Source organism: Pteropus medius, unplaced genomic scaffold, assembly GCF_902729225.1.
Source record: "Pteropus medius unplaced genomic scaffold, Ma_sr-lr_union100, whole genome shotgun sequence".
In the NCBI taxonomy this organism is placed as follows: domain Eukaryota; kingdom Metazoa; phylum Chordata; class Mammalia; order Chiroptera; family Pteropodidae; genus Pteropus; species Pteropus medius.
In genome coordinates, this window is record NW_024355990.1 from 1,731,988 (window position 1) to 1,744,824 (window position 12,837).

Below are 12,837 nucleotides of genomic sequence, written 5' to 3' on the forward strand. Positions count from 1 at the left end.
CACACGCACCAGTAACACACACACGCACACACACACACTACATGCAATGAGTAGAAAATAGCGCAAAGAACAAACAGAAAGATAAGAAACAATATAAACAAGAGAAAGAAAAGGAGAAAACGGAGAATAAAGTGAAGCCGGAAACGCAGGGCGGCGCGGCGGGCGGGGCGCGCGGGGCCCCCGGGCTCCGCCTGCTACGGGGACCTGGCCCGGCCCACGGGGGACGGCGCCCGCGGCCTACCTGCGCCCAGCAGCTCCGACTTCACCTGCAGACAGCGGTTGACGTGCTCGTGCTTCTGCTTCTGCAGCTTGTAGATGAACTCGTACTCGACGGGGCCCTTGGCGCGGGAGAACACGTACTTGTACGGGATGGGCTTGTCCAGGTGCTGCCTGGAGATGATGCCGCTGCCTTCCACGAGGGTCCCGTGCTGGCCCAAGTCCCTGCGCGCAAAAGGGACACCGGCCGGTCATCGGAACGGCCGCGCGGAAATCCTCGTGCCTCCCGAACACCGCACGGCCCCTGACAGCCCACGAGAGCGGCCACGGGGAGACCAGACAGCGACGCTGTCCGGAGCATTCATTTTCCAAAAGTCTAAGGACCTCGTCGACTGGATACAAATGACGGCCTCGATCTATTTCAGGGCCCGGACGTCCAGTACGTTCTCGGGGCCCCCGCGAGCCCTGGCGTACTCACTTGCTATAGTGCATCGTGCAGAAATTGTGATTCCACTTGGGCTTCCCAAGCTCTTCTCCCCCCCTGATGAATACTTGGTGCTGGGAGGGGTCGAATTTGAAATCTTTCGACAGGATTGCATGAAAGAACACCATGACTCCTTCTCCGGGGCTCAGGGGGCTGCAGGAAAGCCACAGAGGAAACGCCGGTCACCTCCAGATCTGTCCCTCCCTCTGCTCCCGTGCACGCCCACGCACACACACGCGCGCACACGCACACACGGTCCTTGTTGATTGACTGTGCATTAACACGCACCGGCTCAAACACAAGAGCACGCACACTGCGACACGCCGCCCACCGTGTGGGTCCTCCCGCCTCTCCTGCAGTGGTGGGGAAGAGGGTACAGGGCTGGAGACAGTCTCTGTCCCTCTCGAGGGGCTGGGGGCAGTGGCGGGAGGGGCTGGCCGGCCCTCTGAAATGTGACAGTCTCTGTCCCGTGTCTGTGAGGCCCTGTTGCCTCTGGGCCCTCAGGGACTGTGGCTGAGCACTTAAGCCAAGCAAGACACCGGGGCAGGTACCCTCCCCCCACCTCGGGGTCGATTCCCTTCCCCCAAAAACGTGCACACAGGGCGGCCTGGGGGCCCCGCTGTGGGGCGGGGTGCAGTGGGGGCCCCTGGGGCAGGCCGTCCCTGGCCCCGCGCGCACGCCGGGCTGCCCACCTGTCCTTAGCTTGCTGTGCACCGGCTTTCCGGTTTTTCTGATCCTCATGCTTCACAGCGTCCACGTGGCTTCTGGCGCTTCCTTCCGGCTTCTCCGGCTTTGCTTTCTCTCCAGGGGCAGCCGTCCCGTCCTGGGAAAGGTGACCAAACCCCAACTTCTAGGACCAGCCTCCAAGTTTGCCCCCGAGAGGCGAGGCTTTCGACAGCGGCCAGAGTGCTCACAACCTGCCGGCGCCTTCTGGAGTGCCCCCCACAGCTCCGAGGGAGCCCCCCGCTCATCGTTCTCGGGGTGCCGGCTTCCTGCTACCCCTTAAGCGGCCACCACCCTCGACCTCCGGGCCTCGGCACGTGCCATTCCCTTCGCCACCCCAGATCTCCGCCTCGTCTGCCTGTGGCTCTTCCAGGTGTCCTCGGGGAGGCCTGGCCACGACCCGTCTCGACCCCGGCAGCGCCTGGCACCCCCCCGCTTCCCAGGCACTCCCCCCCGGCCTGGCTGCTTCCTGCCTGTCTCGCTCTAGAACGTGGGTGTGTGAAGGCAGGAGCTGGGGCTCGTTCATGGCCGCACCCAGCACCTGATGCGTGTGTGGCGTGTAACTCAATGAAAAGCGAGCTGCTCAGAAAGCGGGGTCAGAAGGCGCCGGCACGGGACGACGGCCGGGACGCGGGGGCCGTCGCGCACACGTCACCTGGCAGTGTCCTCTGGGAGCGGCGGTGCTGGCTGGAGGCCGTTCCGATTTCTGAGTCTTATTTTTAACTTCTCCCTCAGTGCCCTTCTCTGCGTTCGCTGGCTGAGCAGCAGCATCTACTGCCTGGAAGAAACGAGACCCAAAACATCAGGGCCGAGATGACAAAATGGACAGGGGACTTGCCCAGGGACGGGGACCAGCTACTCGGGGTGGAGGGGCCGTCCCTTCCACAGTCCCTCCCCAGACAGCGAGGCGTCAAGGGCTCCGCGGGCGCCCCCTAGTCATCGCTCCGCTCACGACTCACCCCAGAGGTGGCGGCCTCGGCCAGCTGCCCGGCAGCCTGCGGGTCTTTCCTGGGCTCAGCGTGGTCACTCCGCTCGCGACTCACCCCAGAGGGGGCGGCCTCGGCCAGCTGCCCGGCAGCCTGCGGGTCTTTCCTGGGCTCAGCGTGGTCCCCCTCGGACTCAGGCAGAGGGAGGTCCCGGGCCCTGTCTTCCTTCCCGGGGCCACCTCCACAGGCGGAGGCGGTGGGGCCGGCACCGTCCTGGGAGGGCTCGGGGGGCTCGTGGTTCCCCGCTTCCAGGAGGGCACCGCCGAGCTCCTGACCCTCAGGTGCGGGGCTGCTCGGGGACGAGCCTCCGGGGGCTGCTGTCGGCGCTGCTGCAGGCTGGCCCTGCGGAGACCCCGCCACCGGCATCGCGCCCGTGCCCGGAGCCGGGCTCAGCTGGCCGGGCGGACCGCCCTGCTGAGCCGGGTGTCGGGGCCCGGCTGCGTCCTGGAACCCAGGGTTTGCGAGCGAATTCGGGCCAGAGGGGGTGGCGGGCCGCGGGGGCAGGGAGCTCGGCCCGGGGGAGCCGGGGCCGCGCGCCTGCCGGTTCTTTCTCTTCTTTTTCTTCTTTTTGCTCTAGACAGAAAGAGACACAAATCTCACTTCTTAGGTTTACTCTACTGTCGCCCACACTTTCCTTCGAGTTCCTCTCCACTGCGTGAGAATGTCAAGCCCATACACCTGAAACTAATACAATGCCGTCCTGTCAACTCTGACAACGATAAAAATAAACAAGCACACGAACGGGAAGAGAGTCCCGCCCAGCTCCACCGAGCCGCCTCGCACCCGCCTCGCACCCGCCTCGCCTGCCACTGCTTTGTCTCGGACACAATGAGACCGAGATGCACAAGGAACGGGGCTGGTGGACGGAGCCTGGGCGCCAGCAGTGGCCCGGCGCTGGCCAGAGCAGAGCTGGTGGCCCCGCGTGGACCGCGCTGGGGGGTGGCCCGCGACGGTGGCTTCCGCAAGCCACGCTCGCAGGGCGTGTCGCGTTCACAGACGCTGGAGCAGCGTGAAGGCGGAGGCGGATGCACTCGGTCACCCGTCCCGCCTCGGCCGGGAGACCCTTGCTCAAAGCTGCGACCTCGACTTCGGAATCAGAAATGGAGCTTGTCAGAAGCAGGCGTGGAGGGGCCCCCCGAGGACCCCTCGGGGAGTCGTTGCCCTGCCTCGCGTGGGGACGGTGCGCTGGCGTGGCTTCGTCTGCACGTGGGGCGCTGTGGCCTCATTCTGGGTCAGCTCCCGGATTCCCAGCAAGAATCCTGAGCAAACGTCCCGCACCTCTGCCCAGGTGACGAGCATGACGTGGGGCCACCGCGGGCCACCCCAAGGGCGGTTTCTGAACCCGAGAACTGACACCCGCTAACATCACGATAGGGAGACAGAGGCTGGACAAAGGTCGTTTAAGGTGGCAACATCCCCCTCTGCCACGGGCGACAGGTCTGGGCGCATGCTGGGGCCCCGAGGGTCTGCGTCTCCAGGGGCGGCCACCAGCCCGAGCCCTGTTGTGAGCAGCAGGTCACCCCTGGAAGCCCGGCCACGTTCGCCCCAACTCTGGTGCCCGGGCACCAGCGCCTCTGTTCCCTTTCCTGGTGGACGACCAGTGGGCAGGCCAGCGGGAGGCCGTGTGCACCGACCGCCCGGCCCGTGGCCCACGGCAGAATCTCCTCCTTAGCACGAGGCTGCCTGAAATCAAGTCGCGTCGACTCGACACAGATCGGTGGAGGAGCCTGGCACCCGCGCGAGGACCAAGGAGCAGGAGAGCAAGCCACGTTCCGTCCCCACGAAGCTGGGAGCTGAGTCAGGGAGACAGACTGAAAACAGACGGTCTCGGCACACGGGACGCGCCGATGGCGGAGGCGCGTGCGGCCACTGGGCCGCCGGAGGTGGCCCGAGCCTGGAAGGCTCGTGGATGAGCTGGCACAGGCTGCGTCTGGAAGACACTGAAGCCAGAAGATGCAGCGACGATGCCTCGCGCCTGCGCCACCGAAGGCGCGGCCGCCTCGCTCACCCGGCACAGAGCTTAACCGCGGCCCGAGAGCCCCTCGGCCCCAGCTCCCCACCTTCCTCCGGCCCTGGCCTCAGGTATTAATCCTGCATTTTATCTTCTGTATTTAGGGTGCTTTGTCATTTTAGGGGCCTTGGAAGCACCCCCCCCCGCCCCCAGGGCTGGCTAGTTCCTAGAGACAGCAGACAAATCTCCAGGGAGCCCAATTTTCATGTGCAAACCAGCCGACCCAGAGGCCCTCCGTACCCCCACCACCTTCCTGGCCTCTCACCCTCCGGCCCTAATCACCCCGGGGCCAGGTGCCTGCCAGCCCGGGGCCACCGCCATTATGCACCTGCTGGACGTGGCCACTCTGCCCCACCACACGGGCCGGGCCTCGCTGCCACCAGAGCACCGGTGCTCCGCCCGTGCGTGCAGTGCCGCCTCCTCTTGGGCACTGTGACCCCACAGCACTGACCCCTCGTCCCGGTCCCCAGTCACCTCCACAAACTAAATCCCGGGGGCAATCAGGACACCTCCTTGCTGCCACCGCCTGCCTCTCCCCAGACACAGCCACCGTCCTGACACCCTCTGCAGAAAAGCAGACGCCCCCAGCCGGCCCCCTGCTTGATGTCACCACCCCCACCACACACACACAGGAAACATACACTTGCTTGTTTCTCTCCCCCCGAGGGGAGCTCTGTCCCCTTCGCCTCTGCACCCAGCGCCTCGAACGAGGCCGACGCGGGACGGGCGTGCGGGCTGCGCCCTGGGCCCCGCACCTCGCCTTCCTCGTCACCCGCTCTCTCTTTTCTGTCCTGCTTCACGTGCTCCCTGCAAGCTGCCTCGAGAGTCGGACTTTGCACAGGCAGCAGATGGTGACCAACGCACACCTGTGGGGGACGCGTGCGGGCCGGGCGCCCTTCGCACACCTAGTCTGGCCTGGCACGCCCGGTACGCAGGGCTCAGGGCCGGAACCTAAACGTCTTCCTCGACGAGAACCAAGATTTTATATGGTTTCCACACGTGAGCTTCACACACACATATTCCGAGTTGTACGCGCACACGCGAACGCATTCCTAATTAACCTGGTCCTGAATGCGGCCCGTTCGGAATACGGCTGTTTCCCAAAAGGCAAAACAAATGACCACGGGAGCCCGAAATGAAGGGAACTAACTAAAAACGAAGTAAGTTTGCTAACTCTTGGGGTTTCTTCCGCCACGAGGCATCTCTGATTTTACAGCGAGTGCCCGTTTACTTTTCCACGCAACGAAGCGAAGCCGGCCCCCCGCCCCCTCACGTAAGTGCGGGTCAGGAGTGCACGGGAAGGCTGGGGACCCCGGAGAGGTGCCTGCTGCAGGGAGCGGGGTGCTGCGGTGGACACGCCGAGGCGGACACGGGCCAGCCGGAGGGGGCCACGAGGCTGCTTGGCAAGGGCACGGGGCTGACAAACGGGCCTTCTAGCTCTGCCCAAACCACCTGGCGTCTGCTGGCACAGCCTGTGCTGACAGGAAGTGGTGCACCGATTCGGGAAGGGTGACCGGGCAGAAGATGGTGTCACCTTTCCGCCTGGCATCTGACCAAACACGTCCTCCCAGCACACCAGCACTGCCCGAGCAAAGCTCTGTCTGCGTCTCCCCGGCCACCTCAGCGGGGCCAGGCCCTGAGTGACGGTAACCTTTCTGAGCTTCGGTCTTTCGTAAAACTGACCTTGCACCTCTACAAACACAAGGCGCGGCTTTGAAGAAGCAAGAAGAAAAGTCTGCGACAGGAACCAGAAAGATCGCTGACCTGCAGACTCGACGCACACCAGCTGGCCCGGTGACCGTGCACGGGCCACAGAGGGGATGCAACCCGCACAGGGACGTGCCCTCGGTGCTGCGGTGGCCTTGGTTGCTTCCCACGCACAGCAGAGGCCACCTTGGTGCCCGTGTGCCGTGAGCTGCCCTGTTCTCAGCCAGCGGTGAATTCACTGGCTGCAGTGATTGGTTCAGGGACAGAAGCGTGGGCCAATCAAAGCCAGGGAGATTTGAGGAATATGCTTCCCCTGGGGGAACAGACGCTGCCTCTGCCTCCTGGAAGAGCCACCAAGGGAGGTGTTCTCTTGCTCCTGAAGGACGCATTGGGAAGTGGCTACCTGCGGAAGCCAAGAAGTGACATAGGAGGAAAGGTCCGCGTGCCGAAGACGGCGGCCGAGAGGCATCCGGAAGGCGGAGCAGAGGCACGGACAGATGCCCAGACCTCGCGGCTGGATCAAGCCTTGCCTACAGCCACTCTACCCGGCAGCTTCTCCGTTACATGCGTGACACGTGCCCTGTATCACATTACCGAATCTGAGCTGGGTTTTCGATTATTTGCCACCCAAAGATTTCTAATGGTTAAAATAATCGCACCTCAAATTAGGTTGCTTCCAACCCAGATAAGTCAAAGTAATCAAGACACTTGACAGCTTTCATCAGATAAGGCACCAGGCCACAGACCCTCGGGCCCGAGGCCACAGAGTCAGGGCGCAGTGCAGGAGGAACCCCTGTGGCAGGTGCCCCACCCTCTGGGCATCTCAGAAGGTGGCGAGAGGCCTTTGACCTCGTAGCAGGTGCCCTACCCTCCCCGGGACACTGGGGTGGTGCCTGCCTTCCAGAAGGTTGGCAGGGAAGCAGCAGCACAGCGGGGGGCAGGCCTGGGAGGGACCCTCGCGGGGACCGCGACCTAGTTCCTGGAGATGCTCACCGAGGGAAAGGGTGACCGCCAGGACAATGGCCCTCATGGGGACCCCCAGACCACAGGCTCCCGCCAACAGCACACCCGGGGCAGCAGCCACCAGCCCAAACCCTCTTTTTAATAAAAACAAAAACCCACCCATCTGACAGGCTTTTCCTCATAAGCAAAAATGCTTTCATTATAGATATTAGCTAGTTTCCTTTTTTATATTATTAGTAATGCGACACTCCTAATGCAGGATTCGAACTTCCGGAAACCTGAGACTAAGTCCAGCGGCATCCACCACACACCCCGCTGGCTTTCCGAATCCAGGTGACGGCGGCGGTGACATGCGCCTCGGAGGGCTCTGGCCCTCACGGGGACCTGGGCCCCTGCCTTTCGCCACGAAGAGAGCATCTCGTACGGCGCGTGCAGCTTTTGGCACGTGCGTCTCCCAGCATCTCAAAGGAGATAGTTTCAAAAGAAATACAACGATGGGCCGAGGAAGGTGGGGGGCGGAGTGGGGGGGGTGGGGGGGAGTAGAGCACACCTTGATGCGCCAATTTAAAGTCAGCAGAGCATCCTCAGTCACAAGAGCCGAATCCTGAGGGCACGGCTCCGCCTTCGACCAGCCCCGGGCGGGGCAGGCGTCGGAGGGTGCCTCCCTGTCGGGGTGCTGGATGGCATGCAGGTGCAGAGCGCGTGGGAGGCGCCGCGTCCCACTGTGTGTGCAAACTACCTGCTCGGGGTCTGCAGAGAGCACGTCGGCCACCTCAACCCAGGTCGCGTCCGCTTTTCTTCTTTTGCTGGGAGGGAGATTAGCGGCCTCCAGCTCATCGGCCGTGCGGGCGACCGCGTCTACAAAAAGCTCTGACGCAGATCCCTGTTGAAACACGACCCCGCGGCTCAGACGAGGCAGGGGGACCGGAGGCCCCGCTCTGGCGGAAGCCTCACGGACCCCTAACTCAGGCCCAGAAACCTCTCCAGACCCCGGCAGTCCAAGCAGAGGGTCCCGGGTGCAGGAAGCCCAAGGAAGGGCTTCTGTGGGCGGGCAGGTGCGCAGAGCAAACCCATGTAAGAGACGTGCTCCATAGCAGAGCTGCTGCTTGTCCGAGTCGGCCCACCTGACCCCTGGGCCAGCAAGCGCAGGGCCCGGCTCTCTAGGGCCTCTGTCCCAGTGCCTGGGCTGGTGCTCCGCACACAGATGCAGCTGTGGACGTGTTCCCAGGAGGACCGGGCACCTCGCGCCTCGGGCAGAGCCAGGCCAGGCCTCCGGGGACTCTGAGGAGCTGGGGCAGTGCAGGGCAGGACCCCCGCTGTGGATGGTGCACCTCGGCTGGCACAGAGCTGGCTGGCCCTGGCAAGGGGGGCACTCACCTCCTCCTCCCACCAGGCTCCTCCTTTTTCTAAGGAAGACAGTGAGGCCCAGAGGGGCTTGCTAATGTGCCACCGGCTGGGACAGGGCAGGGCAAGTCCTGGCAAACAGGGCCCAGAACCAAGGCCCAGCTCCTACACTGCAGCTGCTATGGGCACAGAGAGAACCACTTGTGTGGCCTCCGGTCTGGCCTCAGGCTCACTGGAGCGGGCCCAGGGCCCAGGGGACATCGGGGCCCCCCAGGAACCACTTTCAAGGAGAAGGACAGCAGGAAAAGCAAGAGCCTCTGGACCAAGTCCTGGGAAATGCAGGCAACTGGTATTTCTGCACGGGGCACTTGGGACGGGCCCAGTGGGTGACAGCGGAGCACACGGGCGGTCCCCAGGCCAGATGCCCCACTCCCCGCAGAGCCAGGAACCCAGGCCGACTGGTCCCTGTCACCTAGTGGCAGGAAACCGAGAAAGGAAGGAACCACAGGGCCAGACGGGGCCTTCGACCCCACCTGCTCACGGAGGGAAGCGACCCTGGGGAGAGCATATCCACCAGCCGCTGGGGAGGAAGCAAGAACCAGCAAAGGCCCCAGCTAGTCGGCGTCAAAGTGCCACCAAAGGGGCCAGGTGGAGCCGGCCAGCCTAGGGGACAGGCAGGACGGGAGCTCATTAGCGAACACGCCCAGCGCACAACCGCACGACTGCTGGACGCAGGAGCCCTCGCTCGGTGGCCGGGCACGAGGCCGGCCTCGTGGCCCGGTCCTCGCTCTGGGCCTTTGTCCCTGGTGCCCTGGCCTGTCATCGCACCACCGTTAAAACGTCGTGGCCATGCCTACCGGGCCGTTCTCAACAACGCACGCTCCACTTCCTGAGCATACGCGTTTCGTGGGGTCACTGTAGGGCATGGGGAACGGTGGCGAGCTAACCAGCAGAGGCAGCCCCACGGCGGTCGTGTGCGCCCCTCTTCCAGCTCCCTTTCCTGGGTGGGTATCTGTGCATTTAGGCATTTTTTAAATTCCCTTCTGTGGAAAATCACGTGAGCTAAAATTAACCATTTTAAGGCACGCGCCTCGGTGGCACCTCGTGCCTTCACGGTGCTGTGCGGCCACCTGCCCCACCTTGCGCCCCCGGAAGGGCAGGCCGAGCCCGCCTCGCCGCTGCCGGCGCTGGCTTTACACCGAGGCTCTGATCTGAAGGTTTAACGGGGCATCATGCGGCTCTTTTAATTCTCAGCGTCGGACTCCAGAGGTGGAACTTACACGTCTGCCGTCACTTATCTCTCTCTCTCGGGGACGACCGTTTGCCGTGGGCCCGTCTTGCTATTGGGTCAGTTACCGTTTCCCATCTGATTTCTAAGAGCTTTTGACATCTTAACTCGCTCTTTGCTGAAAATATCTGTATGTAAAGCCAAATATTCTCTACACATCTTTCCTAAATTGTGCTTATCATAGTCTGTGAGGTTGTTAGTTCTTTTAAGACTTTTCCGGGAGTCAAATATACTATCTTTTGTTTGCATTTTTCCCCCTTGCTCTAATTCCTAGAAAACCTTTCCTCATCCAGAGATGAGATGAACATTTATGTATATTTTCCTCAACTGTTTTTACACACATCAGACTCCATTTCACTGACCGCCCCAGAAGTCACTGTCTTAATGACTGTGGCCTTGTCACAGTTCTGTTTAATCTAGTGCAGCCAAGTCCCACTCTGGACTTTTATTTTTCATAATTTTCTTGTTTATTCTTGCCCATTTCTTCTTCGAAAGAGCCTTAAACTTTCTCTGTCAAAGTAAAAAAAAAGATAGAAAAACAAACAATAAAAGTGAATCCCGCCGGCTCGGCGCCATGCTCCATCGCACGGCCACGCACGCCGCTCGACGACGCGTCTGCCGACTCTCACCTCTGCTGTGCCCGAACCCCAGTGACCCCCGTGGCCCAGGCTCCAAGCCGGCCCTCAGCTGGGGATGGGTCAGGGGAAAGACACACACTCACACTCCCCACACATATCTACTCACACACGCACCCCAATACACACACACCCCAGTGCACACACACCCCAGTGCACACACTGCTCCACACCCCAATACATACCCCAATATACACGCATCCTGCAATACATACACTCCCATCGTTGCGCTGCTCACTGGAGCCCCGGTTACGTCACCCCGGTATACTTCACATGCCTGACACAGCCACTGATCTGGACATCGGATGCGCATCACGCACTGATATCGGTTGCCCGCACACCCTAATGCACGCACGCTCCGCATGCACGCGCACGTACGCACCCGGTGCATGTATGCCCACGTTCACGCACGTCGAACCAGTTCACGCACACACGTACACTGGAGCACACGTCTAGATGCCATGCCAGCGTCACCTCACGCGTATTATCTGCTGTGGACGCACGTCAACATGTTCGCACACCGGGCGCATTCAGGCCGCGCACCTCGCCTGCGCGCACACGCCACGCATGGACGCCATGGACACGTCTGCCCACCTGGACTGCTGCGGTGCTGCAGCGCATCCACACAATGGCACGATACATGGCCTGACCATTTTATTGGCGCTGCCCAACCAGTAACGGGTTGCCTCGGGTTCATTACTCAGATATGACCCCCTCAGCGGACGGACGCAGGCGCAGTCCCTCGTCCCTCCGCTCCCGGCATCCTGCAGGGAGCCTGAGCTGACCCGCCACGGGTCTGGTCTGGACGGGCGAGACCTCTCCATGGCGGCTGCTCTCCCATCATTCACCCTGGACCCGCCCAGGTAACTCCCCGCAGGCCTGGCCTGGGGCTCCAGCCTGGTGGTCCCTTACCCAGGAGACACCCGGGGTCTGACACTAGACGGGAGACAAAAGATGACCTGTCCCCGGAGGCGCCTCAGGGCCCACACCCTTGATGCAAAGAGGCCCGGAGGGGGCGGACGCCCACAAGGCAGAAGCCGCGCCCAGCACAGCTGCGGGGAGACAGGGCGCTGGGCCTGGTGGGCAGGGAAGGCGGGTGGAGGCCTCGGGCGGGACGGGAACCCAAGCACCCAACAAGAAGGGGCGGCTCTGCCGCTGGCCAGTGCGCAGGGGTCAGTGGGCAGCAGTGCTGTGCCCATGTCCTAGAGAGGACGTCATGGGGACACGGGGAGCACGGTCCAGCCACCGAGGAAGCCACAGCGGGAAGAGGCAGAGCGAGAGTGGGCAGGGGCTGGGCAGAGCCAGCCCCACGTCCCCGGGGTCTGGCCTCACCTGATAGGTATTCCAGGAGGTGGCCGAACAGGGCTCGTCTGGGCTTTGCTGCCGGTCACTTGTGCCCGGAGATGAGAAAGGGCCGCCTTCCTCCTTCAGCTCAAGTCCACACTCCATTTCTCCCTCGGGGGCCGACGTCACCTTGGGGTCGTTCTCAGAATCTGCGAAGGCAGTGAAGGGAAGCAGAATTCGTCACCCTGAAACACGTCTTTTGGCATAAGGATTATTTTAGCTGGTTATTTTTAAGAAAGAGCAGACAAGGGAGAGGCTCTGAAAACTGAGTAGAAGTTACCCGCTTGTAAGAGACGTGGACATTTGTGTGGGAGCCTCCCTGTGTGCGGGGTCTCCCCGGCTGTCCCAGGAAGGGGTGACCTCATCTCTAGAAACTCTTATCGATGCAGAAGCCACGAGTGCATTCTGCATAGTGACCATGCCCCTCGCTGCCCTTGTGCAGGTCACCCCGACCCTGGTCCACCACCCGAAACACTTGCTCTTGTCTTCGGCTGGAGACGGTATTCGAGGCGGTGGCTCCTGCCATTTCGGAGTCACTCAGTTCCCCTGGGTCTCTCCCAGGTACGCAGGGGGCAGGTGTGTTACTATAATTTGGTTTTCATTCTCCTACTCTGTCTTATGTCAATTTACTTATTAGAGCAGCCAAAGAACCTAAGGGGTAGAAGGAAAAATTTTCCTCTCCTACAGCAGATGCACATGGGTCGAATCTCAGGAAAAAGCAGGGGACCATCCCAAAGAAACCCTGGAACTGTCCCACAGGCTCTGGGGGACTAGCCGTCTCCTCCCCCGGAGGCCCCCAGCCCCTCCCTAGACTGCTGCTGGGTCTCAGGCTCCTCATCTTACTTTTTCTCATTATAAAAAAAAAAAAAATTTCAAGAAAACTTGAAAAATGCAAAAAAATAAATACATTGCCCAGACCTTTACCCCGCCACCCACGCCCAAATAACTGTCCAGCACCCTGGGGCACCAGCTGGAGCAGTGGGGGCTTGGGGTCGGGAGGGGCTCCTGACCCCCGACCCCCTGCCCTACCAGTATTTGAAGCCCCCCACATGGGACCAGGCCAACGGCACCTCTGGGAAAGCCGGCCACCCTCCACCCGGGCCTGGGGTGGCCTGGAACTCTCCATGCAACCCCCT

General features: G+C 62.0%; 1 protein-coding gene across 1 annotated transcript in view; it reads right to left on the reverse strand.

Annotated features, from left to right (window-relative positions):
• The window catches only part of RNF213 (ring finger protein 213), an 89,067-nt gene that overhangs the window by 67,094 nt on the left and 9,136 nt on the right, over positions 1 to 12,837 (reverse strand). Inside the window, exons 6-12 of the mRNA XM_039859857.1 lie at positions 11,690 to 11,867; positions 7,830 to 7,973; positions 2,383 to 2,982; positions 2,079 to 2,201; positions 1,393 to 1,523; positions 695 to 853; positions 242 to 441 (exon numbers count right to left, since the gene is read on the reverse strand). Of these exons, the coding sequence (XP_039715791.1) occupies positions 242 to 441; positions 695 to 853; positions 1,393 to 1,523; positions 2,079 to 2,201; positions 2,383 to 2,982; positions 7,830 to 7,973; positions 11,690 to 11,867 (1,535 nt within the window). The remainder of the gene's footprint in view (positions 1 to 241; positions 442 to 694; positions 854 to 1,392; positions 1,524 to 2,078; positions 2,202 to 2,382; positions 2,983 to 7,829; positions 7,974 to 11,689; positions 11,868 to 12,837) is intronic.